The sequence below is a fragment of the Anomaloglossus baeobatrachus genome, chromosome 9 (genome assembly GCF_048569485.1).
Source record: "Anomaloglossus baeobatrachus isolate aAnoBae1 chromosome 9, aAnoBae1.hap1, whole genome shotgun sequence".
In the NCBI taxonomy this organism is placed as follows: domain Eukaryota; kingdom Metazoa; phylum Chordata; class Amphibia; order Anura; family Aromobatidae; genus Anomaloglossus; species Anomaloglossus baeobatrachus.
The window spans coordinates 108,283,223-108,308,906 of record NC_134361.1 but is presented as its reverse complement, the minus strand read 5'-3'; the positions used below and the strand labels follow the sequence as shown (position 1 = coordinate 108,308,906).

Here is a 25,684-nt window from a genome sequence, read left to right as displayed (position 1 = left end):
AATACGTTTGCAATTAATAATTAGGAAAGAAGTAAATAATATATATTTTCTATGATACAACAAGTGACCACATGCCCAGAATGCCATCCATGCTACTACTGAATTTTCAGACTTCCATACCATTTAGGCCCCTTTCACACATCAGTTTTTTGCCATCAGTCACAATCTGTTGGTTCGATGGATGCGTCGCAGATTGTGGAAAAACTGATGCGACGGATCCGTCGAAAAAACTGATCCATGGCATCCGTTTTTTCAGCCCACCAGTGTTTTTACACCCCATCTGAGCATGCTCAGTTAAAAAAAATGGAATCCGTCGCTGGATTCCATCATTTGACGGATGACAACGGATCCTGCGCCCATAGGCTTCCATTCTACCAAACGACGGACGGCGACGGATCTGTCACTGTCTATTTTTTCGACGTAGACAAAAAAATGTTACTTTGTCCGTTGTCTCCGTCCGACGGACAAACAATTTTCGACGGATCCGTCAAACGACGGATGAAACTTGAGGCCATCAGTCACTAATACAAGTCTATGAGAAAAAAACGGATCTAGCGGCATCAGTCGCCGGATCCGTTTTTTTCAAAATTCGACGGATTGTGACTGATGGAAAAAAACTGATGTGTGAAAGAAGTAACTTAAAGGGAATCTATCACCAGATTTTTGCCACCTAATCTTAGAGCAGCATACCATAACGGCAGAGATCCTGATTCCAGCCATGTGTCACTTACTGAGCTGCCTAATGTAGTTTGGATAAAATCATAGTTTAACCAGCAGTAGATTATCATTAGAGGACTACTTAGCATGCTGTCAGGTAACCCAGCATATTCATGAGCTCTGTATACAGTTAGGTCCAGAAATATTTGGACAGTGACACAAGTTTTGTTATTTTAGCTGTTTACAAAAACATGTTCAGAAATACAATTATATATATAATATGGGCTGAAAGTGCACACTCCCAGCTGCAATATGAGAGTTTTCACATCCAAATCGGAGAAAGGGTTTAGGAATCATAGCTCTGTAATGCATAGCCTCCTCTTTTTAAAGGGACCAAAAGTAATTGGACAAGGGACTCTAAGGGCTGCAATTAACTCTGAAGGCGTCTCCCTCGTTAACCTGCAATCAATGAAGTAGTTAAAAGGTCTGGGGTTGATTACAGGTGTGTGGTTTTGCATTTGGAAGCTGTTGCTGTGACCAGACAACATGCGGTCTAAGGAACTCTCAATTGAGGTGAAGCAGAACATCCTGAGGCTGAAAAAAAAGAAAAAATCCATCAGAGAGATAGCAGACATGCTTGGAATAGCAAAATCAACAGTCGGGTACATTCTGAGAAAAAAGGAATTGACTGGTGAGCTTGGGAACTCAAAAAGGCCTTGGCGTCCACGGATGACAACAGTGGTGGATGATCGCCGCATACTTTCTTTGGTGAAGAAGAACCCATTCACAACATCAACTGAAGTCCAGAACACTCTCAGTGAAGTAGGTGTATCTGTCTCTAAGTCAACAGTAAAGAGAAGACTCCATGAAAGTAAATACAAAGGGTTCACATCTAGATGCAAACCATTCATCAATTCCAAAAATAGACAGGCCAGAGTTAAATTTGCTGAAAAACATCTCATGAAGCCAGCTCAGTTCTGGAAAAGTATTCTATGGACAGATGAGACAAAGATCAACCTGTACCAGAATGATGGGAAGAAAAAAGTTTGGAGAAGAAAGGGAACGGCACATGATCCAAGGCACTCCACATCCTCTGTAAAACATGGTGGAGGCAACGTGATGGCATGGGCATGCATGGCTTTCAATGGCACTGGGTCACTTGTGTTTATTGATGACATAACAGCAGACAAGAGTAGCCGGATGAATTCTGAAGTGTACCGGGATATACTTTCAGCCCAGATTCAGCCAAATGCCGCAAAGTTGATCGGACGGCGCTTCATAGTACAGATGGACAATGACCCCAAGCATACAGCCAAAGCTACCCAGGAGTTCATGAGTGCAAAAAAGTGGAACATTCTGCAATGGCCAAGTCAATCACCAGATCTTAACCCAATTGAGCATGCATTTCACTTGCTCAAATCCAGACTTAAGACGGAAAGACCCACAAACAAGCAAGACCTGAAGGCTGCGGCTGTAAAGGCCTGGCAAAGCATTAAGAAGGAGGAAACCCAGCGTTTGGTGATGTCCATGGGTTCCAGACTTAAGGCAGTGATTGCCTCCAAAGGATTCGCAACAAAATATTGAAAATAAAAATATTTTGTTTGGGTTTGGTTTATTTGTCCAATTACTTTTGACCTCCTAAAATCTGGAGTGTTTGTAAAGAAATGTGTACAATTCCTACAATTTCTATCAGATATTTTTGTTCAAACCTTCAAATTAAACGTTACAATCTGCACTTGAATTCTGTTGTAGAGGTTTCATTTCAAATCCAATGTGGTGGCATGCAGAGCCCAACTCGCGAAAATTGTGTCACTGTCCAAATATTTCTGGACCTAACTGTATATGCCTATAAGTGAAGTAAAGGGGGATAAGACCCCTATTACAGTATTTATGGGTGTGGGTGAGAGCATATTGGGTGTTATTGTTTAACAGATCAAGTTGGAGGCCAGAGCTGTAATATTCTCAGTGCGGCTCCTTCTCATACGTGTAATATCACAGTTCACCACTGGGGGCCTCCATCCCATTTCGAATGGTTATGGGTGTCAATATTGTTTTCTTCACTGTTGGACTTGTGGTTCTCTTATAGATCCCTATATAGTCTTCTAGTATCCAAATGTATGGAGTATTATGTGCTGATGAGACTATACAAGCTTCCTAAACATTCCAGAAATGCTGAGTTACTTTAGTAGCCTGTATATTCCCATCATTATGGAAAGTATATTTTCATCAACAGGACATTATTTTCTCCCAATTTTTTTTAAAGTGAGTTATAAAATAAGGATATTATCACTTAAAGGGAAGCTGTCACCAGGTTTTTCCCTTATGTGCTGTGGCCACCACCACTGAGCCCTTATATACAGTATTCCAGAATACTGTATATACCAGCCCAGGCTGTTCTGTAAAAACACCTTTATAATGCTCATTTGGGGTGGTCCGATCCAATGGGTGTTGCTGGTTTCGTCCGGCACCTCCTCCATTTTGTGGGATCGCCGTCCTCCTGCTCAGCCCCATATGCATGATACGTCCTGTGTCATTCACAATGGGTCCTCCATTGCGCTCCTGTGCACGTACACTTTGATTTGCCCAGCTGAGGGTAGATCAAAGTATTGTAGTGCGCAGGCGGTCTTTGACCTTTTCTCACGCCTGCGCATTACAGTACTTTGCTCTGTCCTCAGCTGGACAGATCAAAGTGCACATGCGCAGGAGCACAATAGAGGCCTCTGTGGCAGATGTAGGGCGCGTCATTCACACGGGGCTGGGCAGGAGGACAGCGATCGCATAAGATGGAGGAGGTGCTGGACTGAGACCAGCAATACCCATTGGACCAAACCGCCCCCGAAGGGAGTATATTAAAGGTGTTTTTTACGGTATACTGATCAGCCTGGGCTCTTATACAGTGTGTTCACCCATATCCTGTACACCGCCATTAACTTGAGAACGGTGGCAGCTATAGGCATAGAAGTGGTGTCTAGGTATAGTAAAGTAGCCATGCGCTACGCAGTGAAACCACGTATAACGCCACCTGGTGGAAAACAACGGAGTTAGCATTTTTATCTCGAAAACGGAACGAGCTGGAGAAAAAAAGTGAATTACAAAGTTGTAGGGCATCATCAACTCAATGCGAATCGACACCTTGCATACAGAAATGCTATGATTAGAACGTATAAAACTCACAAGGCTGCGGACGTGAAGCAATACCTCATGGAGACCTTCCTACAAGTCATCGGGTATGGTGGCTGCATGGAGTGGCCTCCACGCTCACCTGACCTGATCCCATTGGACTTCTTTCTGTGAGGTCACATCAAACAGCAGGTGTATGCGACTCCTCCACCAACATTGCAGGACCTACGACGACGTATCACAGATGCTTGTGCAAACGTGTCACCTACCATATTGCACAACGTGCAGCAAGATACAGTATGCTGTGCAGAGTCCAGATGTGAATTGCAGCTGACAGTGGCCACTTTGAGCATCAAAGTTAAATGAGCGCCATATGCGTGACCAGCATTCAATGTTTTGGGGGAAGTCATGGGTTTCATATCAGAGCATTTCTGTATGCAAGGTGTCGATTCATATTGAATTGATGATGCCCTACAATTTTTGAATTCCCTTTTTTTCCTCTATCCCGTTCCGTTTTCGAGATAAAAATGCTAACTCCGTTGTTTTTCACCAGGTGGCGCTATAGGTGGTTTCATTGCGTAGCGTATGGATACGTTACTGTACCTAGACACCACTTCTATGCCTATAGATGCCGCCGTTCTCAAGTTAATGGCGGTGGACAGGATATGGGTGGACACACTGTATACAGTACTGTAAAATGCTGTATATAAAAGCTCAGTGGTGGTGGCCGCAGCTCATAAGGGAAAATCCTGGTGGCTGGTTCCCTTTAAGATGCAATGTGAAGTCTATCTAGGTAATATAAATATTTATCTTTTAGGTAACAATATTATCATTGCTCTAAATAGTACATGTCAATAGAGTAAAATCATTTTCGTAGCGTACTAACCAGATTTAAGCTGAGCCTCTTATCTCTACTTCTTAATGAGCTATCTTCCACGTCACCTGAAAGACGGAAATTTATTTTATTACTTTTTATGTTCATAAAAAAAATACTACAGATTTCCAACAAATCCCCGACCATAGCTCGCTATAGGGTCTGTTCCAATTCTATGGCTCGCTCACATCTGCGTAAAAATTCTGTATATGCCGAGTGCAACCTGATCAAATAAAATCTCATTGCACTCTGACTAATGTTATTCAATGAGCTTGTGCTGATCTGTGGTTTTTTTTCTCACCTGTTTTCGGCCTGAGGAAAAAGTGGCACCATGCTGTGTATGGCCACGTAAAACAGACGAGACTCGCCAATGCAAGTCTATGGGTGCGAGAGAAAAAAGGAGACTCTGTATGCCATCCAATTTCTATGGATACATTACAATTCTGTGGCATAGGACACTGTAAATGATTGCAGAATAATAGCTTCTGAGAAAAAAATGCATTGCATATGGATGTCATAAAGACAATAGGCAAGAAATAAATCGCACACTCGCTTGAGATATGGAATACTAAACAGGTTTTCTGGATGAAAAATGGACCGATTTGGTATACGCAAGTGTGAGCGAGCCCTTAATGTTATGTATTTTGGTCTGAGTTCTGTATCTATAAAAAAACGGAAAGTACACGGATCAAAGTTAATCAATAGGGCAATGCAGAAAAGTGATTATTTTTTTCACTGATGGAATCTGCATTGCGGCATGCACTATTTTCTTCAATGTGCCCATTCTAGTCTATGGGTGCGAAAAAAAAAATTGTATGCCACAGTATAACATCCATTTTTTTATGGATGCATTGTAATTCTGTAACATAGGAAACTGTAAATGATTAACATCTGGGGCTGTAAAAAATGGATAGCACTGTGATGACAAGTGAGAAAAAATACTGAGGGTTTTCTGGATGAAACTGACAAATGTACCTGAAGGCGATATGGTTAGATAGAAAAAAATGGTGAAATTCTAAAAACTCAGAATATTTTTTTTGTGTTTTATTTTTTACAGATAACACTTGGACCAAAAGTACAGTTATGTGAAGCTACTCTAAATGTTCATGCAGATGAGATATAAATCGAATGTGTGAGGTCCAATGTTTAATTGAATGCGGGGATAAAATAAAAAAACAGGGTGTGCTCCTGTGTGAACCTGCTACAAGTGCTGGAGGTACTACTCACCCCGATGGCCTAGATTAGGACACCCTGTTAGGCCTGCGACACACATCCGTGCCGCAGGCACGTGTTTGTAATTTTTTGCACGTACCGGCGGCAAGGAAACACGTTAAGCAATGCTACCCTATTGTAGCAGGCACACACATGTAAAACCACACGGAACGTGTGTCCGTGTGCGTTTGTACGTGTGTGCGTTTTTCAAAGCGCTGACATGTCAGTGTTTTCTCCCGCAGCACGGGTGTCACACGGCCCGCACCTGTACCACACGGGTGTAGTGTGGATGCGGTCCCGTGTGACACGCGCCGGAGAAAACACACGTGTCAGTGAAAAAAAACCAAAACATTAACTCACCTTCTCCTGCCCTCCTGTCTCTGCCGCTGCTGCCTCTTGCTGCCGACCGCCGCTCATTATTCTCATTTAATATTCACTTCACTGCAGCAGCAGCGGGGAGACGGGAGGGCTGGAGACCGAGCATCAGCACCACGGACAGCAGAAAGGACTGCAGGAAGGACCAGGTGAGTATGCAAATTACCGGTTCTACGTGTGCTATCGCGGATAGCACACGTAGAACACACGTGGCCCGCACGTACCAGAGACACGTACTTACCTGCACGCAACACGCAGGGGAAATACGTGTCTCTCGGCACGTGCGTGATTTTCACGTGAGTGTGGCAGAGGCCTTATACACCATTTTCTTTATCAGTCCTAATGTATATTTGGATAGCACACTGATCCATTTTATTCAATAGTGCCGTTCAGATAGATGATTGTTCTCCCAGTCCCATTACTTGTAAGAATAAAATCGTAGATTGCATTACTTGGGTGATTTTTTTATATGTGGGTCTGTAGCAGGCTATAAAGGCCCCGTCACACACAGAGATAAATCTTTGGCAGATCTGTGGTTGCAGTGAAATCATGGACATATTGTTCCATTTGTACACAGCCACAAACCTGGCACTGATTGTCCACAATTTCACTGCAACCACAGATCTGCCGCAGATTTATCTCTGTGTTTGACAGGGCCATAAGAGTATGTGCACATGACGTCTTTTTCAGGTGGATACCACTCTGAAACCCACCTGAAAAAGCTCCCCAAAATGCTGAAAAGCCTGAACCAATGCATTTTATGTAAAAATCACTTGTTCTTCATTTGTTCAGGCTTTCAAACATCTTTTGACAGCTCCAATTTTCAAAAGACCCCAAGTAACCTGTCAATTCTTTAGGTGGTTTCCACTCTGAAGATGCTCTGTACTTTACAACAGAAGTGAATGGGAAGGCTCAAAAGATGCCTGGAGACATCCAGGTGTCTTTTTAAGTATTTTGCCTGTATTTTTGCTTTTAGAAATGCCTAGTAGTTTCTCCACTATTCATTATCCACAACTGGAAAATGTGAGTAAAAAATAGGCACCACCAAAACGATGGAAAAACACTTAAAAAAACCCAAAACCCATCGCTGACCAAAAAAGCTCCTATACAACCAAATTTCTTTAGTCAGGAATGAAAGAAGTGGTTTCCTTGGAGTGAAATTCATTTTCAGGGTTTTTCTCACAATTAGGGATCACTTCCATCTACGTATAAAAAAAACCCGGTTCCATCCGTATCCAGCTAAGTGGGACAAGTGAAATCTGTTCATTATTCCATATGTTATGCGAGTGTGCGATTTTTTTTTTTCTCACCTAGCATCCCAGTGAGATCCATGACTGTTTCTACAATGATTTACAGTGTCCTATACTACAAAATAGTAATGTATCCGTAAAAACGGACAGCATACAGATGGTCTGTGTGGCATCCGTTTTTCTGTCACCTATAGACTTGCATTGGTGAGTCTCGTCCGATATAAAAGACCATACGCAACATGCTGAGACTTTTTCCTATGGCCAGAAACAGCTACAGAAAAACTTGCAGATCTGCTCTGCCTCATTGAATAACATTGGTGTGAGTGCAATACGATTTTTTATCAGATTGCACTCATCGTGTTTATGCACAAGTGTGAGTGAAGTCTTAAGGGGTGGTTCACCTGTTTTAATTACTGACCACATCAATAATATGTTTCTCTGAAATACCTTGTTTTGCCAATAGTGCCTGTGAGCAGCGCTATTGTGGTCCACTCATCCCCTTCAAGTGACGCCCGGGCTCCGTGACCTCTGATGTCCGGTGATGTCACGTCAACTGAGATGGGCCGCAGTCTTCCTGAGTGACTAGGCTGTGTGCGGCGTTCACGGTGATGTCACGTCAACTGAGATGGGATGCAGTCTTCCTGAGTGACTAGGCTGTGTGCGGCGTTCACGGTGATGTCACGTCAACTGAGATGGGCCACAGTCTTCCTGAGTGACTGGCTGTGTGCGGCGTTCACCGCTCATTACAACACAGCATGTTGCACATTCTCTCCTTCGCTGCAGAGCGCCGCAAGCACTAGAGATGCTGTGCTGTGATGAAACACCGCCTACAGCCAGTAGGGCTGGGGAAGACTGTGGCCGGCCTCATTTGGTGTGACATCACTGGATATCAGGGGTCACGGAGCCTGGGGATCATGCGAAGTGTATGAACGGACCACTATAGTGCCAGTAATGAAAAGGGGTGAACCACCTCTTAAAGATAGGATCCACCATTCTGGACACATACATTTTTATAAAGTCTTGATATATGAGCAACTTCCCCCAAATCATGGTCCGATCATGGGTCTAATGATCTGTTAGTGCTGCTCCACAACACAAGTGATCAGCTTTTTTCCACCAATTTTAACCTTACTGACAGCTATATTTTTTTGTTTCTACTTCTATGCATTTCAAATGCCAAAATCATTTTTTTTTTAAGTAAGGGTCTGTGCCCATGATCCGGACATGCTATGTAATGGACGTAGCATTTCCTCTCCTGTGTGGCCGCAAGTGTTCTCCATAGGGGACGGCAGCAGCCTGTGCCCATGATCAGGCTTCGAGCAGCTGCGTTTTTTTCTTTGTTCTACCTACGAAGAACACTCATGTCTCTGCAAGCATAACTTGACATGCTGTGGCTTAGGAAGCCGCGCCGCAGGTTCGTTTACACTGCGTGATAAACAAGCACAGTGGGCAGAAGATTTCTAGAAATCCAATCCACTGTGCTTGTACTGTACAACGCAGCGTTTTGGACGCAGCGAAAACACTGATATTCCTGATCGTGGGCACGTACCCTAACATTTCTCTGAGTCATTGTATGCAGTAGGAATCTTTTTTGTGCTACTTAGGGGTACTTTGACATTACTTTTTTCCTTTTTTCTTGTGGGGCAAATATAGAATACAGTGATTGTTCAGCATTTGTTTTCTGTTGTTTATTTTATACTGTCTATTTTTCACATGTTAAAATAATTAGTTAGGATATTAGGATCGTGTACATATCTAACCTCTATATTTTATTTTTTCTTTTTATGAAATATTTGCATAATTAAAAAACATATTTTAAACTAATTTATTTTTGCTGAGTTTTTTTTTAATTTAGAAAATTGCCTTTATGGTATTATTATTGTACGTACAGTATATTTTTCAATTGATAATGCGTTAGTATTCTTCAATATGCTGGTACCCCATGTTCTATGTCTCTCTCTGACATGTTACTGCCAGAGCCAATCACTGGCTACAGCAATATAGACGCTTCATGGCTACAGCAAGCCGATGTTGCTAGTTATCAGGATAGTCTTCTGGACATGCCGTAAATGTCAGAAGACCTGCGGCAGGGACAGGAGATCGGCCACAGATGTCCTGACCTCAACTCAACAGCCACGTAGGCATATATGAGCTTGTTAGTGTAGGTTACCACGGCACTGTTATTGGCAGTGCCCAAGTAGGTTCCAGTCCCATCAATGATGCACAATGATGAAGGTCTTTTGAGGACTGAAATGTCTGTGCTGCTCCTTCTATAAATCACTGACTTTATAGCTATATCTGAGTGCCAAGTTTTACTTTGCATATATGAGATTGTTGACTTTGGGTCAGAAGACCTTTAGTCGGTGCGGACATGGCGGTCCATACTCGGACCATGAGTGTCAGAGTTATAATACTTAGATGTAGAAATTTGGCACTTAAGATAAATCTGAATAGTGGTCTTTTATTGAGAAGAACTTGTAGGACCAGCACAAGCACAAACGTTTCGGTCAAAGACCTTCATCGGTGTGCATGAAGAAGGTATAGCAACTTGGCAACTGGCATAGTAGGGTATGACACAGTGTCCACCGCTGTCTATGTGCATTGCCACATAGACAGCGGTGGACGCCGCATCATACCTTCTATGCTGGTCCTGCAAGTTCTTCTCAATAAAATACCACTATTCACACTTATCTTGAGTGCCAAGTTTCTACATCTACTTGAGAGGGTTTTGGACCCTACTTGAGCACCACCCCAAAAGTGCCGTGTGTATCAACAGACTTATAACACTGACCTATCTTTGTAAATTTTGTCCCTTCTTGATCCTGCCAAATGACATACCTGGTGTATTCCTTTCACATTTTGTAGACCTTGGAATGGTCATAAAAAAGTAATGAAAAAAAAGAGGATTACCAGCTTTCCAAGAAGACAGAACAGTGCCGTTATTATCACCTCCCTGTACACATGTATTCTTAGCATCCTGATGAAACGTAAGTGTAATACCGGACCAATAATGACCATTTAAATAAACCACTTGATCATCCATTTTTCACATAAACACTGTTTACCTTTCCAGTTCCTAACATTGTCCAGACTGGATAGTGAAATTCTTCTGGGCACCATTCCAGATAAACAATGTCCATTCTGGAGAATTCCACTGGAAATCACCTCAGGCCTTGCTTCAGGAAAATGGTTTGGTTTAGGAGGTCTCGGCGGTGGGGTGATGGGTAATATTTCATTATCGTTGACGCCACTGTGGTTTCTCTCTACGGAAAATGTCTGTGTTGAAGAGGGTCCCAGCAGTGGAGAAGAGGAGGAAAAGTCACTGGATGAACCATTGGATTCCAGGTCTTTGACAACAATGAAGTTGGCTGGCGGCATATGATTGTGGTGGAAGTTTACATTGAATACAGTCTGGTTTATGGAGTGTTGGGACGGTAGGCAGTCAAGAAACACATCATCAGAAGACGTTTGCTCCAGCGACTTATCGGAGTTTGAGCAAGTATCACACCTGGTAAGAAACACAAAATATACTATAAAAATGGGGAAAAAGGAACTTGGAAATGAATAAGAAACGAGAAAGTTGGGTATATAGGTAGGATGGCACTGATTTCTGTGTGTTCATAATACTGTTTCTAATCTATGATTAAAGGGAATATGTCACCTATTTTTCTTAATTAAAGGGACCGTGTCAGATGCAATATGCACCCAGAACCAGGAGCAGTTCTGGGTGTATATTGCTAATCCCTGCCTAACTGTCCCTGTATGTAGTAGCATAGATAAAGAGATCTTTAGAAAAAGTATTTCTAAAGATCCCATATGATATGCTAATGAGCGCTGAGACTAGTAGCAAAGGTGTTAGTTCCTGCGCTCATTTCGTCCTCTTAGCATAATAACACGCCCATAGGAGCATACAAACATGCTATTCAATGCCCACTGCGTCATCATCGGCAATGATGCACGTACCTGTATCTGTTGCACCGCCTTAGGGACATCCGGTCATGTGCACTACACCAGTCTGAAGCCACGACGCGTACACCCGGCTTCATGGTGTGCATGACCGGAAGTCCGGGAATCATGCGCACTGAGCCGAAATCCAGCGTTGGGCGCGGTGGCAGCAGAGATGAGCACGACCATGCCTCTGACTTTATGCATTCATTAGCATATTAGTACGCCCACAGTGGCGTGCTTACATGCTAAGGGGGCTTACATGCGTCAATATATTTTTCGGTATGCTTATGGCATTATACTATTATCTAAGTTTGATGTGCAGCCTTATCCTTCTGTGTTTAGCCAAGAAAAATAATGCCCTTGCGACTAGTCCCTGGCCTCATTAGCATATCATAAAGGATCTTTAGAAATACAGGACGGTTAGGCAGGGATTAGCAATATGCACACAGAACTGCTCGTGGTACTGTGACAGGTTCCCTTTAAAAATTTATTATTTAATGATGCTTAAACGGTTGGTTTGATGATGTCGTAGTTTTTACTAATTTTGTTATTTGTTTGTTTCTTCTTTTGTGTAGGTCTGTATTGTTTGTATTTGATGAAAACCTAATAAAAATGATTGAATCATAAACATGTATTCTTTATGCTAACAGAAAAATAATTCAGCTGATTTTATTAAAAGTGAACTAAAATGTGAACTCTATTTTATTAAAAAAAAAACCTTTTGAGCTCAATTTATTGAAATTTTTTTGTTAGTTTTAGATGTTTTTAGCCTGTTTTTGGTTTGCGTCAAATTCTCTTAATTTGCTCCTTTTTTAGTCTATATTTTTTATATGTTTGTGTGATTTTTTAATTATCATCGATAATGTGGTGTGTTTTTTGATTTCCCGATGTCTGCAACTGATTCATCAACTTAAGGCCTCTTTCACACGTGCGTGCCTCCGGTACGTGTTTGGTCCGCTTCCTCACGTACCGGAGACATGAGCACACGTAGACACATTAAACTCTGCTCACGTACTTATTCTGCCATGGACCGTGTGTACGTGTGGAGCATACGTGTGCCCGTGTGCTCCACACGTAGACATGTCCGTTTTTCTCCGGCATCACAAGTGTAACACGGAATGCAAACAGGTCACACGGAACGCAAACGGACCACATGGATGTGTTCCGTGTGACACGCACCGGAGAAAACACATGTGTCTGCGAGAAAAAAAAAAACTTTACTCACCTTCTCCAGCCCTCCTCTGACCACCGCTCATTATGCTCATTGCATATTCACTTCACTGCGGCCGGAAGCAGCAGCAGCGGGGAGTCGGCAGGACTGGAGACCGAAGATCAGCACCACGGAGGGTGAAGCCAGGGACAGGTGAGTAGAAAGTTCCCGTTCTCCGTGTGTTATCACGGATAACACACGGAGAACACACGTGTGCCATAAACACGGCTCACGGAGCTCAAAACGCACCTTTGACACGTCCGTGAAAAATGTGTGTGATTTTCATGGACGTGAGAAAGAGGCCTAAGGGGTACTTCGCACGTTGCGACTTCGCTACTGCGATCTCGTTGGTGTGAAATCGAAAGTGACGCACATCCGGCGCCGGTAACGACGTCGCAACGTGTAAAGCCTAGAAGCACCGATAAACGATCGCAAAAGTGTTGAAAATCGGTGATCTGTGTAGTGTCGGTCATTTCCATAATTTCGCTGCAGCGACAGGTACGATGTTGTTCCGCATTCCTGCGGCAGCACACATCGCTGTGTATGAAGCCGCAGGAGCGAGGAACATCTCCTTACCTGCGTCCCGCCTGCAATGAAGAAGGAAGGAGGTGGGCGGGATGTTTACATCCCGCTCATCTCCGCCCCTCCGCTTCTATTGGCCGCCTGCCGTGTGACGTCGCTGTGACGCTGCACGACCCGCCTCCTTAGGAAGGAGGCGGGTCGCCAGCCAGAGCGACTTTGCAGGGCAGGTGAGTGCATGTGAAGCTGCCGTAGCGATAATGTTGTTCACTACGGCAGCTATCACACAAGATATCGCATGTGCGACGGGGGCGGGGACTATCGCGCTCGGCATCGCTACAATCGGCTAGCGATGTCGCAGCGTGCAAAGTACCCCTTAGGCTGCGTTTTTGGGGAGTTTTTCATGCTGTGTATTTTTGCTGGGTCTAAAACAGTTCCAGCAAAGTGAATGGGATTTATAGAAATTTCCTGCCCCCTGCGCTTTTTTTTAGTCCGCGTAATCTAACCTGCGGTGCGAATTTTAAATTCACAACATGTCAATTTCCCTTGCGTGTCCGCTGAGTTTTATGTGAAGATTTTCCCCATAGACTTATATTAGATGCAGAAATTCCGCAGGTAAAAACGCAAGTTTTTAGTGCCTTTCAGGGGCGGAAACACATAAAATGTAATCCGCACATAAATATAGCAATAAAATTTGGTCAAATCCAAATACCAGGAAGTATAAAAAACTAATTTAAAACATGACACAGACAAAAACACAGCGTCTAAAACATGCTAAAATCGCATGTAAAAAATAATGAGCACAAAATGCAATGAAAAAAATGCAAGTTACTGAATATAAATAATACCGTAGGTGCAGAAATGGTGCATGTTATGAACCAAAGTGACTTTTTGCCATAGCCGTAATGTAAAAGTGAATGATTCTGTCTCATGGAATTTGATCATCTCTGGCACTGACACAGCAGAATATTCTTCAGAGGAGTGGAATACCGTCTTGAGTGTCAGTGTCCTTGTAAAAGATCGAGTCTTCCCATACTTGTCAGCTCACAAGATGGCAAAGCTCTGGCTTATAAGATGGAACGCACTCTTCTTCATCTGTTTAAAATGCATTTGGCTATTTTTAAACTGAAGTCAGAGTTTTCCGTCCTACATCTGATTCTCACAGATGATACCAAGTGGGAGGGACGGCGTGATCTCTAAGTGTCATTAAGTAAGAACACTCAGTTCTGTTCTGCCTGGATCAAAGATTAAATGTCTTCACCAAGCACAATGTACATTTATTTCACTTTTTTTCACTTAAATGGCAAAGATCCTTCAAAAATGAACAACATGTGGAAAAAAATGTAAAATGTGATGGATATTTCAGTCTGACAATGACTTTTTCCATTTGTGTCAATTTAATTGAGAATAATATGGTCATACTCTACAACAGAGGGCTCAGTTCTGTCCTTCCTCCGGCAGAGCCCAGTGATCGGCTGCAGTGCTGTTACCACTGCAGCCTGTCAACAGTGTAGAGGTCGGGACGAAGAGCTGACTTTGGAGTAAAATGTTTAGGCATGATAGGTGCCAGCAGCAAAAAAAGTATTTTTATTAGTAGTAACTACGAGGGGCTGCTGATAAGTCTATGGCTTTACCCAGAAAAAAACGAGGTAGGATGATGAAACTTTACATTTATTCCACATACTCTCCACTGATGTCAACACACTTCTTACATCAGTATTCCAAGTTCTGTAAGCCTAGCAAAAAAAAAGGATTTCGTTTGTGCCTCAAACCAGGCATCCGTAGCAGCCATCACATAAAAAATGGTGTGAAATTTGGTACCCTTGATGTGTTTTTTCAGGTAGGAAACAGATGATAGTCGGAGGGAGCTAGATCTCGTGAATAAGGTGGGTGGTTAACCTGCTGAAAGCCCAGCTCTGCCAGTTTTGCCGTGGTCACTTGTGCAGTGTGAGCGGAGGCATTTTCTTGCAGGAATAAGATTCCTTTGGACAGCTTGCCGCGCCTTTTGGCCCTCAGAGCTGCCTTCAATTGGTCCAAAAGTTCAATGTAATACCTTGCATTGATGGTGGAACCCTTTTGAAGGTAGTCCACTACCAGCACACCCTCCTTATCCCAGAACACAGATGCCATCACCTTAGTGGCTGATTTTTGCACCCTGAACTTCTTTGGATGAGGAGAACCACTGTGTCTCCACTCTTTTAACTGCTCCTTGTTTTCAGGGTCATACAAATAAATCCAGGTCTTATCCACAGTGACCAGTCGATCCAGGAAGTTCTTATCAGTCCGGAAATGCTGACAAATGGATCGGGAAGTTTTCACTCGCATGCTTCTCTGATCTGTTGTCAAACATTTGGGGACCCACTTTGCAGATAGCTTCCTCATGTCCAAATGTTCATGGATAATGACACAAACACATTCACGGGAAATCCCTGTGATGTCTGCTATTGCTTTAGCTGAAATCTGTTGATTCTTCAGTGTGAGGTTGTGCACAGCATCGACGATCTCCGGAACAACCACCACTCTCGGTCGTCCAGGACGTTACTCATCATTGGTGCTGAAGTGGCTCGTTTTAAATTTGGCAACCCAGTTATTAACTGTGGAATATGAAAGGCAGTGATCCCCCAATGTCTGCGACATATCACCATGAATATCCTTCATGGACTTTCCTTGCAGAAACAAGAATTTTATCACTCCTCTGCTCTTAGTTGCTGTGAATATCACATTAGACTCCGCCATTTTGTTTTACTGCGTGTGTAGAACACTGTTGCCATAAGCAACAAACACAAAATTTTGAAAACATATATTAGACACATAAGGATTTCATGTGATGTAATATTTGTTACCATAGAAACAAAAAAAAAATCACAAAGTCAAAGACTTATCAGCAGCCCCTTGGTGTTAAGTTATGTGATGGGATTAGGTTTCTGGAAACATTGAAAAGGTTATCGCTTTTTCAGATAGTACAAATTTTTGGGTTGATAATGAACGAGTGAAGGAAAATGTCAAAATATAAGTCATTTCCTCTAACGAAATATCTATTGTATTAGTGAAAACCTGACGGAACACGATAGATAGCATTATGCCATACCAGTAACTGACAGGTCAGGAAGATGGAACGTCTGTTAAAATTCGGGGAGGCAGTGAGAATCTGAGCACACAACGAAACATTAGCTAGAAATGACCACTAGTATGGCTGCATGTCCTAATGTCACTTTTACAGTCATTAGGGTTTCTCTGCTTTGGAGAAGCCATCTTTATTATACAGGTCCCTCCATAATCAGCCGTGGTCCCCTTTCACACATCAGTTTTTTGTCATTAGTCACAATCTGTTTTCTTCACGGATCCGTCACGGATTGTGGCTAAACTGATATGACGGATCCGACTAGCTGGGTGCTAAATAATAATTGGAGCATGCTCAGTTAAAAAAAAAATAAATCGGAATTTGTTGCCGGATTCCATCATTTGACGGATGACGACGGATCCTGCGCCCATAGGCTTCCATTCTACCAAATGACGGATGGTGACGGATCCGTTGCTGGCCGTTTTTTCAACGTACACAAAAAACGTTACTTTTGCCATCGAACAATGGATGAAACGTGAGGCCATCCGTCACTAATACAAGTCAATAAGAAAAAACGGATCCAGCGGCATCAGTTGCCGGATCCATTTTTTTTCAAAATTCGACGGATTGTAACTGATGGCAAAAAACTAATGTGTGAAAGGGGCCTTAGCAGTAAAAAAAAACCCTGCTTTTTTTTGCTGTTTTCAGTGTCATTTGTCTGCAGTGCATGTTTAAATAAAGTTAGTTTCCTTCACCACAAAAGCAGCAAAAAAGGCATGTGCGTTTTCCCACCCTCATTGCTTTCAATGTTAAAAAGAGTAGCAAAACACTGAAAGAATTGACATGCTGCTTCTTTAAAAAACGCAGCAGTTTTCTGTGAGGAAAAAATGCAAGTGTGTATGTGTGCATGGCACTTCTGGAATCTGCTTTGCTGGTACTGTAAAAAGCAGCTTTTATTAGCATGTATTTACATGAAACAATTAAAAAACATGCAACTAATGCCCTGTGTGAACATAGCCCAACATTCACAATCTATGTTTGAATCACAATGTCTGGACCGGCGGTGGGCCTCCTAACCCAGACTTTAGTGCCTGAAATATAGTTCAGGACCTGCCACCAATCTGGCCATTCTTGATTTCCCCAGACTAATCCTCCCTCTTGGGCCTCGCTCACACATTCAGTATTTTTATCACTATTTTACCTCAGTAATTGGTGAGTTTTTCTACCTCAGTATTTGAAAGCCAAAACCAGGAGTGGGTGATAAATACAGAAGCTGTGCCCATGTTTCTATTATACTTTTCATCTGATTGTTCAACTTCTGGTTTTGGCTACAAATACTGAGGTAAAAAACTCACCAAATACTGAATGTGTGAATGTGGTCTTATTGGCCCTTGTTGGCATGGAGTGACATCATTGGCAAGATCAATGGCACCGCCAGCTCCATGTAAATGCGACACATGAGCGTGACATTCTGCTTTCCTGGGACTGCGCAATAAAATCAGTGTACGGTGCCCGGCCTCACAGTGAACTGCACAAGTCCAGGGAGGCAGCGGTGACACCGGACTCAGTCAGTCACGAGAGGACTGTTAGTGCTGCCAATTTTGTCACTCATACCCACAAGCAGGGGCGGACATATCACTGGTGCAACCTGTGCAGCTGCACATGTGCCAAGAGGTAAGGTGGCCTGTTTCCCCCTAAAACTAGCTGGAATTCCGCTTTATGAACACCTATTGGACTGCAAAGGGCCCTCCTCTGTCTGTGTCCACCAGTGGGCGGACATATCATTAGCGCAACCACACAGGGTCCCAAGAGGTAAGGGGGCTCATTTCCACCTAAAACTGGGTTGAATTCTGCATTAATGCGACTTACTGGGTTGCAAAGGACTCATATAGTGTTCTTGCACAAAGGTCTCTTCTGTCTATGTCCGCCAGTGGGCAAACATAATTTGCTGCAACCTGTGTGGCCCCAAGAGGTAAGGGGGGACACTTCTACCTCCAAGCCAGGTGGAATTGTGCATTATGATGATCTCTTGGTCTGTAAAGGGCCCATATATCGTTTTTGCAGAGAAGCCTCTCCTCTATATGTCCGCCAATGCCCACAAAAGTGTGTTTACACAATGAGAGAGAGTCTGGAAAAGTCGCCCTATGCCCCCCCGCCGTCTCCTCAGAGTAGTTCTTCACTGATTTACATAGCATGAGCACAGGGTTAAAAGTGAATCACTAATCAACAAAAAGGGCTAAAAATTAAGCAAAGTGGGGGAAATATAGGGCAAAAACAGTGATGGTGGCGGTTTAAGGTGCTAGGGCAGCTATCAGCTTCCCTTTTAAACAGGAATTCTACAGTCTTATGAACATAAAAAAGCAAAATCCGCTATTGGATAACAGTTTTATTGTAAAATTTGTTTCTTAAAGTAATAGTACATGTCCAATAAATGTATATATTTATGTAAATTCTGAGAACTTCAGTTAATTTTTACTGACCAAAAGCAGGGATCTTCACGACACACTGCATTTGCTCTTACATCTGTTTATGGTGTAATAAAATATATCACAATGTAAAGTCCAATTAAATTTAATCTACTCTGAAATGGTTTATGACTGTTTCCCATAGCTGGGTCAGTGCCCACATTTTCTCAGGCTTCAAAAAGGAAACAGCGAGTTAACTCTGTGTAGAATGTACAATGCTCTCCACACGACAGTAATGAATGCAAGGGGAAAATGGAAGCTTGACGGAGGATTAGGATATACTATAGTAAACTGCTATTCATGACACGAGGGAAGAAACGTTTATCTTACAGCCTTATTCACACAGGGCAGTATTCATACGTTTATTGATGCATTTTTTAAGGAAAGACCCAGTGTTTTTTTCTTTTTAGGCTTGAGCACTTCCATTCCATTCCTACAAGGATAAAAGAACTAGACATGTCTAGTTGGCATGTGACTGCAAGTATGCAAATTGCATACATGGTTCACTTGACCGCCCACTCGTGTTGGCAATACTGGAGAATTGTGACAGCGTGCACACTGCATGCCGCCATGATTTGCCAGTCTGTAGTCACACAGCGCCTGGACATCCCCTTTAATGCACCCCAAGTAACATGGTTCGATATTTGAGCAGTCAGATCAGGGTAGAGATTGAGGAGCCCAGGGCACTTCACATGAAGAGACAGTGCTAGGAAACTATGATTTGTTTTTTGGCACATCTTTAGACTGTTTGGTCTAACTTTATAAAAAAAAAATTAGTTATCTTATTTTGTGAAATTTTCACCATATTTTTGTATTTTTTTGTGAATGGTGTTGTATGTTAAAGGGGTGGTCTGAAGACAAAGTAATTCTCATTCAAAATCCTTATTTATTTAGTGCCTTAATCTCAACTATTTTCTAATATACTCGCATTCAATTTTTCCTCTCTTTCCCCACCTACACTATCTGCTTCTTTTCTTGTTTTCTTACTTCCTTTTTGAGAATCCTAGTGTATGATACTCAAATGACGTGTAATCAGAGGGTTAAGGCTGCTGTCCCTGCCACAGCCTCTGCCCCCTCCCTGAAATGAAGTGTCATCAGTGACGCTGGTTTCAGGGGCTGAGCTAGTCCCTGCGTGCTGTTCAGTGTGCAGAATGGCAGTGCGCTCTTTCGTCGGCTCAGATCAGCAGTAACAAGCTGGCAACAGAGCAGTGTCAGAATACCCAGCGTGCAGAAATTAGCACCGCCCCTGCAGGTGACGTCACTAGTCTCAATACACTGGGTATCCTGACACCGCTCTGCTGCCGGTTTGTTACTGCTGACCTGAGCTGACAATAGAGCATGTGCTGTCATTGTGCACATTGCATAGTGCACATCGCATAGTGCGCAAAGGCTAGCCCAGCCCTTGAAATGACGCTTTGTTTCAGGGATGGAGCAAAGGCTGTCAATGACTGCAGCCTCTGTCCCCGATGATGCTTTGTTTGAGTATCCCAGCATGTACTGGGTTTCTCAAACTATAGTAAGTATCATCAAAAAGGAAGTAGAGGAAAAAAAATAGAAAAGCAGTTGGGGATGGAAAGGGAATTTTTAATGCAAGTATTAGATTAAATAGTTTAGATTATGGCACAAAACAGAGAGGGATGTAGAATGAAAAGCACTTTGCCTTTAGACCACCCCATTAAGCCATGCTCTTTCTGATAATTCCCACCACTTTTAGTGAAGCTACACTCCTTCCTGGACAAGACACAATGAATATGATACAGGTCATGATTGACGGCTTTTTGGCACAAACTTCACTAGAATTCTTTTGAATGTTACTTAGTGAATCTATTATTCTGTGGGTACCAGACCTGATTAGGCTCCTGTTCTCGCCATTTACAGCAACTTTATAGCGACTTACATCTTCCAGCAGAGGATCCTGACTGTTATATGCCAGGATTTGCATTACCTATATTAGTTATCTGCTTATTTTTCCAAATTTGAGATGACCGATTACTAGTTTTACATAGAGTTATAATCTCACGTTACAATGGTTTCAACTTACAATGGTACTTCTGTAACCAATTAATGTTGTGAAACTTGAGAAACCACTAGACCTGAGAAACCACCGTACTTCTGATAGTTGGTCAGCCCAACACAGCGCTTGTCCAATGTGTTTATGTAGAATTTTTGTTGTCATTTTTCTGTTATTTTTATGGATTATTTATGAATAATATGTTTGACTCTTTATGAAAATGTAAGATAGGTGATGCTGGGACAAGCTCATGTTATCATTTCCCTGGGGATATCCATAGCCTGGCTCACTTACCTTGTCATATTCAATTTCCCACTTTCACAATTGGATAAAAATAGATAGTCTGGAATGAATATTGATTCTGATTCACTTCTGTTCTCTTCTGTTGAGGTATCAGCCACCGAGCTGTCTACAGAGAAGGACGGGTCTGTGATTCTTGACGTGTGAGTGGAGACTGCTGGGGAAGCTTGCACGGAGGAGTTGGTATGAGAAAGGCTTTCCACGGAATCTGTTTAAAAGAGTAATCCCAGTGTTAGCATATTTACATGTCTGGAGACTGTACACATGCCATTTATTAAGTATCGAGGCAGGACACAGCAAAGTCCAAATTGTACCAGGTGTTTATATTTCCCTGGCCGATAAACAGAGCGCAGGGAGTGAGGCCAACAAATGAGCTAAAAAAATGATTCTCAGAACAAGCCTGTTTACATAATAACTGCTTCACGGGATGAAAATCTGCAGAAGTTTGTACTCAGATCTCTCCAGATTCCATTAGATTCCCATGATAGAATGAATCCGAGGCTTAGCTTTGTCTACAGTAGCAGCCAACGACAGTGTGGGGCAATCAATATGCAGCTAAGGGAATGGATTTTACTTGGATGAAGATTTCCAACATTTGGGTTCCTCGAAGAACATAATGGAGGGGTTTGTTTGAGATTGCAACAAGCAGTCTTTTCTTTGTCAGGAGCTCCACTCACTTATATGACAAAGCAAATTGGACTAAGCTGCAATACCGAACATAGCCCACAGACAACTGGGGTGCTATTTGTGCAGAGAAATAATGCATGCTTTAAAGGGAACCTGTCAGGTGCAATATGCACCCAGAACAACGAGCAGTTCTGAGTGCATATTGCTAATCCCTGCCTAACTATCCCTGTATCTAGTAGCATAGATAAAGAGATCTTTAGAAAGAGTATTTCTAAAGATCCTTTATGATATGTTAATGAGGCCAGGACTAATCGCAAGGGTGATAGTTCCTGTGCTCATTCTGCCCCCTGTGGGTGTGCTAACATGCTATTCAATGCTCATTGCCCAGCGTCATTGGTTGTGACGCGTGTACTTGTGTCCGTTGTACACGTCCCGGCTTCAGAGAGGTCTAGTGTGCATTACCGTAATTGCAGTGACTTCTGATCCATGTGCACTGACCCTAAGCCCGGCGTCTGAGGAGGTGCAACGGACATACATACGCTTGTCACCACCGATGATCATGCTGGGCCATGAGCATTGAATAGCATGATAGCACAGCCCTCTGGGCATGATAACATACTAAGAGGCCAATATGAGCGCAGGAACTAACGCCTTTGAGACTAGTCCCTGCACTTATTAGCATATCATAAGGATTTTTAGAAATACTTTCCCTATAAATCTCTTTACGTATGCTACTAGATACAGGGACACTTAGGCAGGGATTAGCATTATGCACCCAGAACTGCTTGTGGTTCTGGGTGCATATTGCACCTGACAGGTTCCCTTTAAATTATTCCAACAGCCTTGTGGCCACAAGGAGTGATGGTTTCATCATTCAGTGCAAATATAATTTCTCTCCCAATTGAAAGAGCTCTGGACTTGAAAATTGCCTAAACAGTCCACCTTACAGTATATAACACCACAGACTACAATTTACAAGTCTGTAGCATCGTTGCACCCCAGAGTTTTCAGAGCCCTGATAAGACCTCCTATCTTTCTTGCACAATCTAAAGACCCTCAAACAAATGTTGTCTGAACCAGCCGATATCATCAGGTTTGGTTGACACTCTAATGTGTGTGTGAGCCCTGGACAATGATTGTCAAGGAAGCTGTCAACAAGGCATGTCTGATTTCAGACTTCCAATCGCTGATTTCCATGAGATAAGCCGCCGGAACAACATGTCTGGTGATGGCTTTCTCATAGACAACACGAGCCCTCAGCCAAATAAGTGCACAGTATATACACAGTGTACACACAGTATATAGTATATACACACAGTATATAGTATATACACACGCTGGCTCCGTCTCCCTCATGCTGCTCATACACACACACACACACACACAAACACAGTATATACACAGTGTACACACGGTATATAGTATATACACACAGTATATAGTATAAACACACAGTACATGGTATATAGTATATACACACGCTGGCTACGCCGCCCTCATGCTGGGTGCTCGGTCACACACACAGTATATACACAGTGTACACACACTGTGTGCGTCCATGTGGCAGAGCATTGCGAGCGTGCTTGTGGCAGAACATTGCGGGTTGGCGTGCATGCGGCAGAGCATTGCTGGACCGGGGCGTGCAGAGCGTTATGTGGGGAGCACTATGCAGCTGTCCTTGGTGACACTTTAGACATTTGTGGTCATCAAAAAAATGGCTCCGCACTATGTCCCTAAACTTCATTCTCCCTTATCCTTTTGGAAACACTCAGGTTGGCAGGGGGAGGTGTGACATCACACACATGAGAGCAGATTCTGCCCACTTCTACTGCAGCTGTAATGTGAGCTGTTTCTACAGTGGGATTTCTGTAGGATTTCAGCAGCTGCTCCTCCTAGTGTTTAAGAGTGGAAAATACCAAACATTTTAATACTTTTTTTTATATTTTGCTCAATTAAAAACAAATAATAATATTTAAACAAAACATTAAAACATTAATACTTTACATTTTTTCAGTTATTGAAACATTTTTTGGGGGCACAACACCTTCCCTTTAAGCTGGCTATACACATTGCTTGTGTATTGTCCAAACCTATTGATTTCAACATCTAACGCATATGTGAGCCTATTGACTCCCCCTTACATCTAACTACATGATCTGTATTTTCCAAGAGGCCCCAATACACATTACATGGGGATTTAGTTCTGTTCCGCAAATATACATCTTATGTGATTGTCTTGTTTTTTATGAAAGCCCAAAATCATGTCGACAATTGAAAATAAAGCATGCCCCACACAAAAGAGCACTAACATGCAGTTTACGACAAGCCCAGTTTAGAAGCCTACAGCAAGGGTTGGGGATAGGCGTCTCTCCCCATTGAAGTTTATGGACAGCCTGTCTTCCTCCCAGCTTCCACTATGGTTGGTTGCCTAGTCTCTCAACAGAGCCAAAGTCTAGGTTTGCTCACCCACTGAAGGAAGCAAACAAGGGATTAGGTCTGATAGCAACACACAATCCTGGAGACCACAGGATGGCCATCCCATAAGGACACATCATCCTGTTTTGTTCCCTGTGGTGAACAAACATTAACAGTGAACACATAGTAATATAAAAAAATAAATAAATAAAGATATGCATCATAAAAATGGCCCAGATATCCATCTGGTATATTAAAACCTCCTCCAATTAGTGTAGGTTTATTTAAAAAAATAGCATATCAGAATGGAATGGTTGGTATATATGAAAGCGCAAGGTTAACTCCATCACTACTTTGCTGACGGTTTGCATACAATCCCCAGTAGACAAGTCATGGCTCTTATCAATAGCTCTTCATACAGAGATAATTGTAAACCTATGGATTATTTCTATTTGAAGCACTTAGAAAATTCTTTTGAAAGCAGGTGTAACCTTCCGAGGATGATATAGACTGCAGGGACCATATTAAATTGGTTCTTTACTGCTTAGTTCACTCAAATTGATATCTATGGACTCTCAATTCCCAGGGTCCTTCGTAAGCTGACATATCAAGATAAGAAATTAGGCCTCAGTCTATAGAATTAGCATTATGTTTCCTTAGATGGTAGTTTCGGATAGCCACCTTCTATACTAATGTGAATTGTATTAACTAAATGGTTATTCGCAGATGGTCTAAAGCTGTCTGTGGATATTAAATTAATGTCTTCTAAAATTGAACGTGTCCCCCCTCCCAATGAGTATGAATGACCAATTTGAATAGTTTTGATCTACTGATATCTGACAGTGGCACCCCTTCCTTTACTGCACTGTCAGTATCTACCAAATTATAATATATAGGATATTACCTATAACAGCACGCTGTCAGTGGAAGGCTGTCGGCACTTAAAAAGGCTTTTACAGTCACACAGAATTTCTGATAGTCACTTTATACAGTAGGTCTCAGTAGGGCTATGGCTTCACATTTTAATATGCCATACTGTGATCTGGCCTTATTCAGGGACCCCCGGGCTGAGTCAATGGAGTGGCTGCTGGCTCGAGTACAAGAATAAGGCTATGTGCGCACGTTGCGTACTAGCCTGCAGAAATTTCTGCAGCGATCTGAAGATCACACGTGCGCTTTAGATCGCTGCAGAAATGTCCGTAGTGAGCGCCGATTCCATGCGCTCTGCCTGCAGCTCCTGCCATAGACAGAGCAGGAGCTGCCGGCAAAGCGCAGGAAAGAAGTGACATGTCACTTCTTTTTGCGCAGCGCTTCGGCAGTAGCCGAAGCGCTGCGCTCTGAGACGCCACGTGCGCACGGCCCCTGCACAATCTCCATAGACTGTGCAGGGGACGCAGGACGCATGCAGTTACGCTGCGCTGCAAAGCGCAGCGTAACTGCATGAATTTACGCAACGTGCGCACATAGCTTAAGTGTTACTTTAAATCTTTGTTACAAGAAGTATAAAAATAGCAACAAAAAGAGGAATAAATATCCTCAAAAAATTAAGTATTACTTAACAGCAAAGATGGGCTGCAGTGTGTACATCGCCCAGGTCAAAAACTAATAGTCCACCAGGATACAGCTAAACCCCCACTAGG

At 42.7% G+C, this 25,684-nt stretch overlaps 1 protein-coding gene across 1 annotated transcript in view; it reads right to left on the bottom strand.

The window, feature by feature from the left end:
* GAB3 (GRB2 associated binding protein 3) overlaps positions 1 to 25,684 on the bottom strand; it is a 197,053-nt gene that overhangs the window by 20,917 nt on the left and 150,452 nt on the right. The window contains exons 3-5 of the mRNA XM_075323918.1: positions 20,997 to 21,210; positions 10,554 to 10,996; positions 4,664 to 4,719 (exon numbers count right to left, since the gene is read on the bottom strand). Of these exons, the coding sequence (XP_075180033.1) occupies positions 4,664 to 4,719; positions 10,554 to 10,996; positions 20,997 to 21,210 (713 nt within the window). The remainder of the gene's footprint in view (positions 1 to 4,663; positions 4,720 to 10,553; positions 10,997 to 20,996; positions 21,211 to 25,684) is intronic.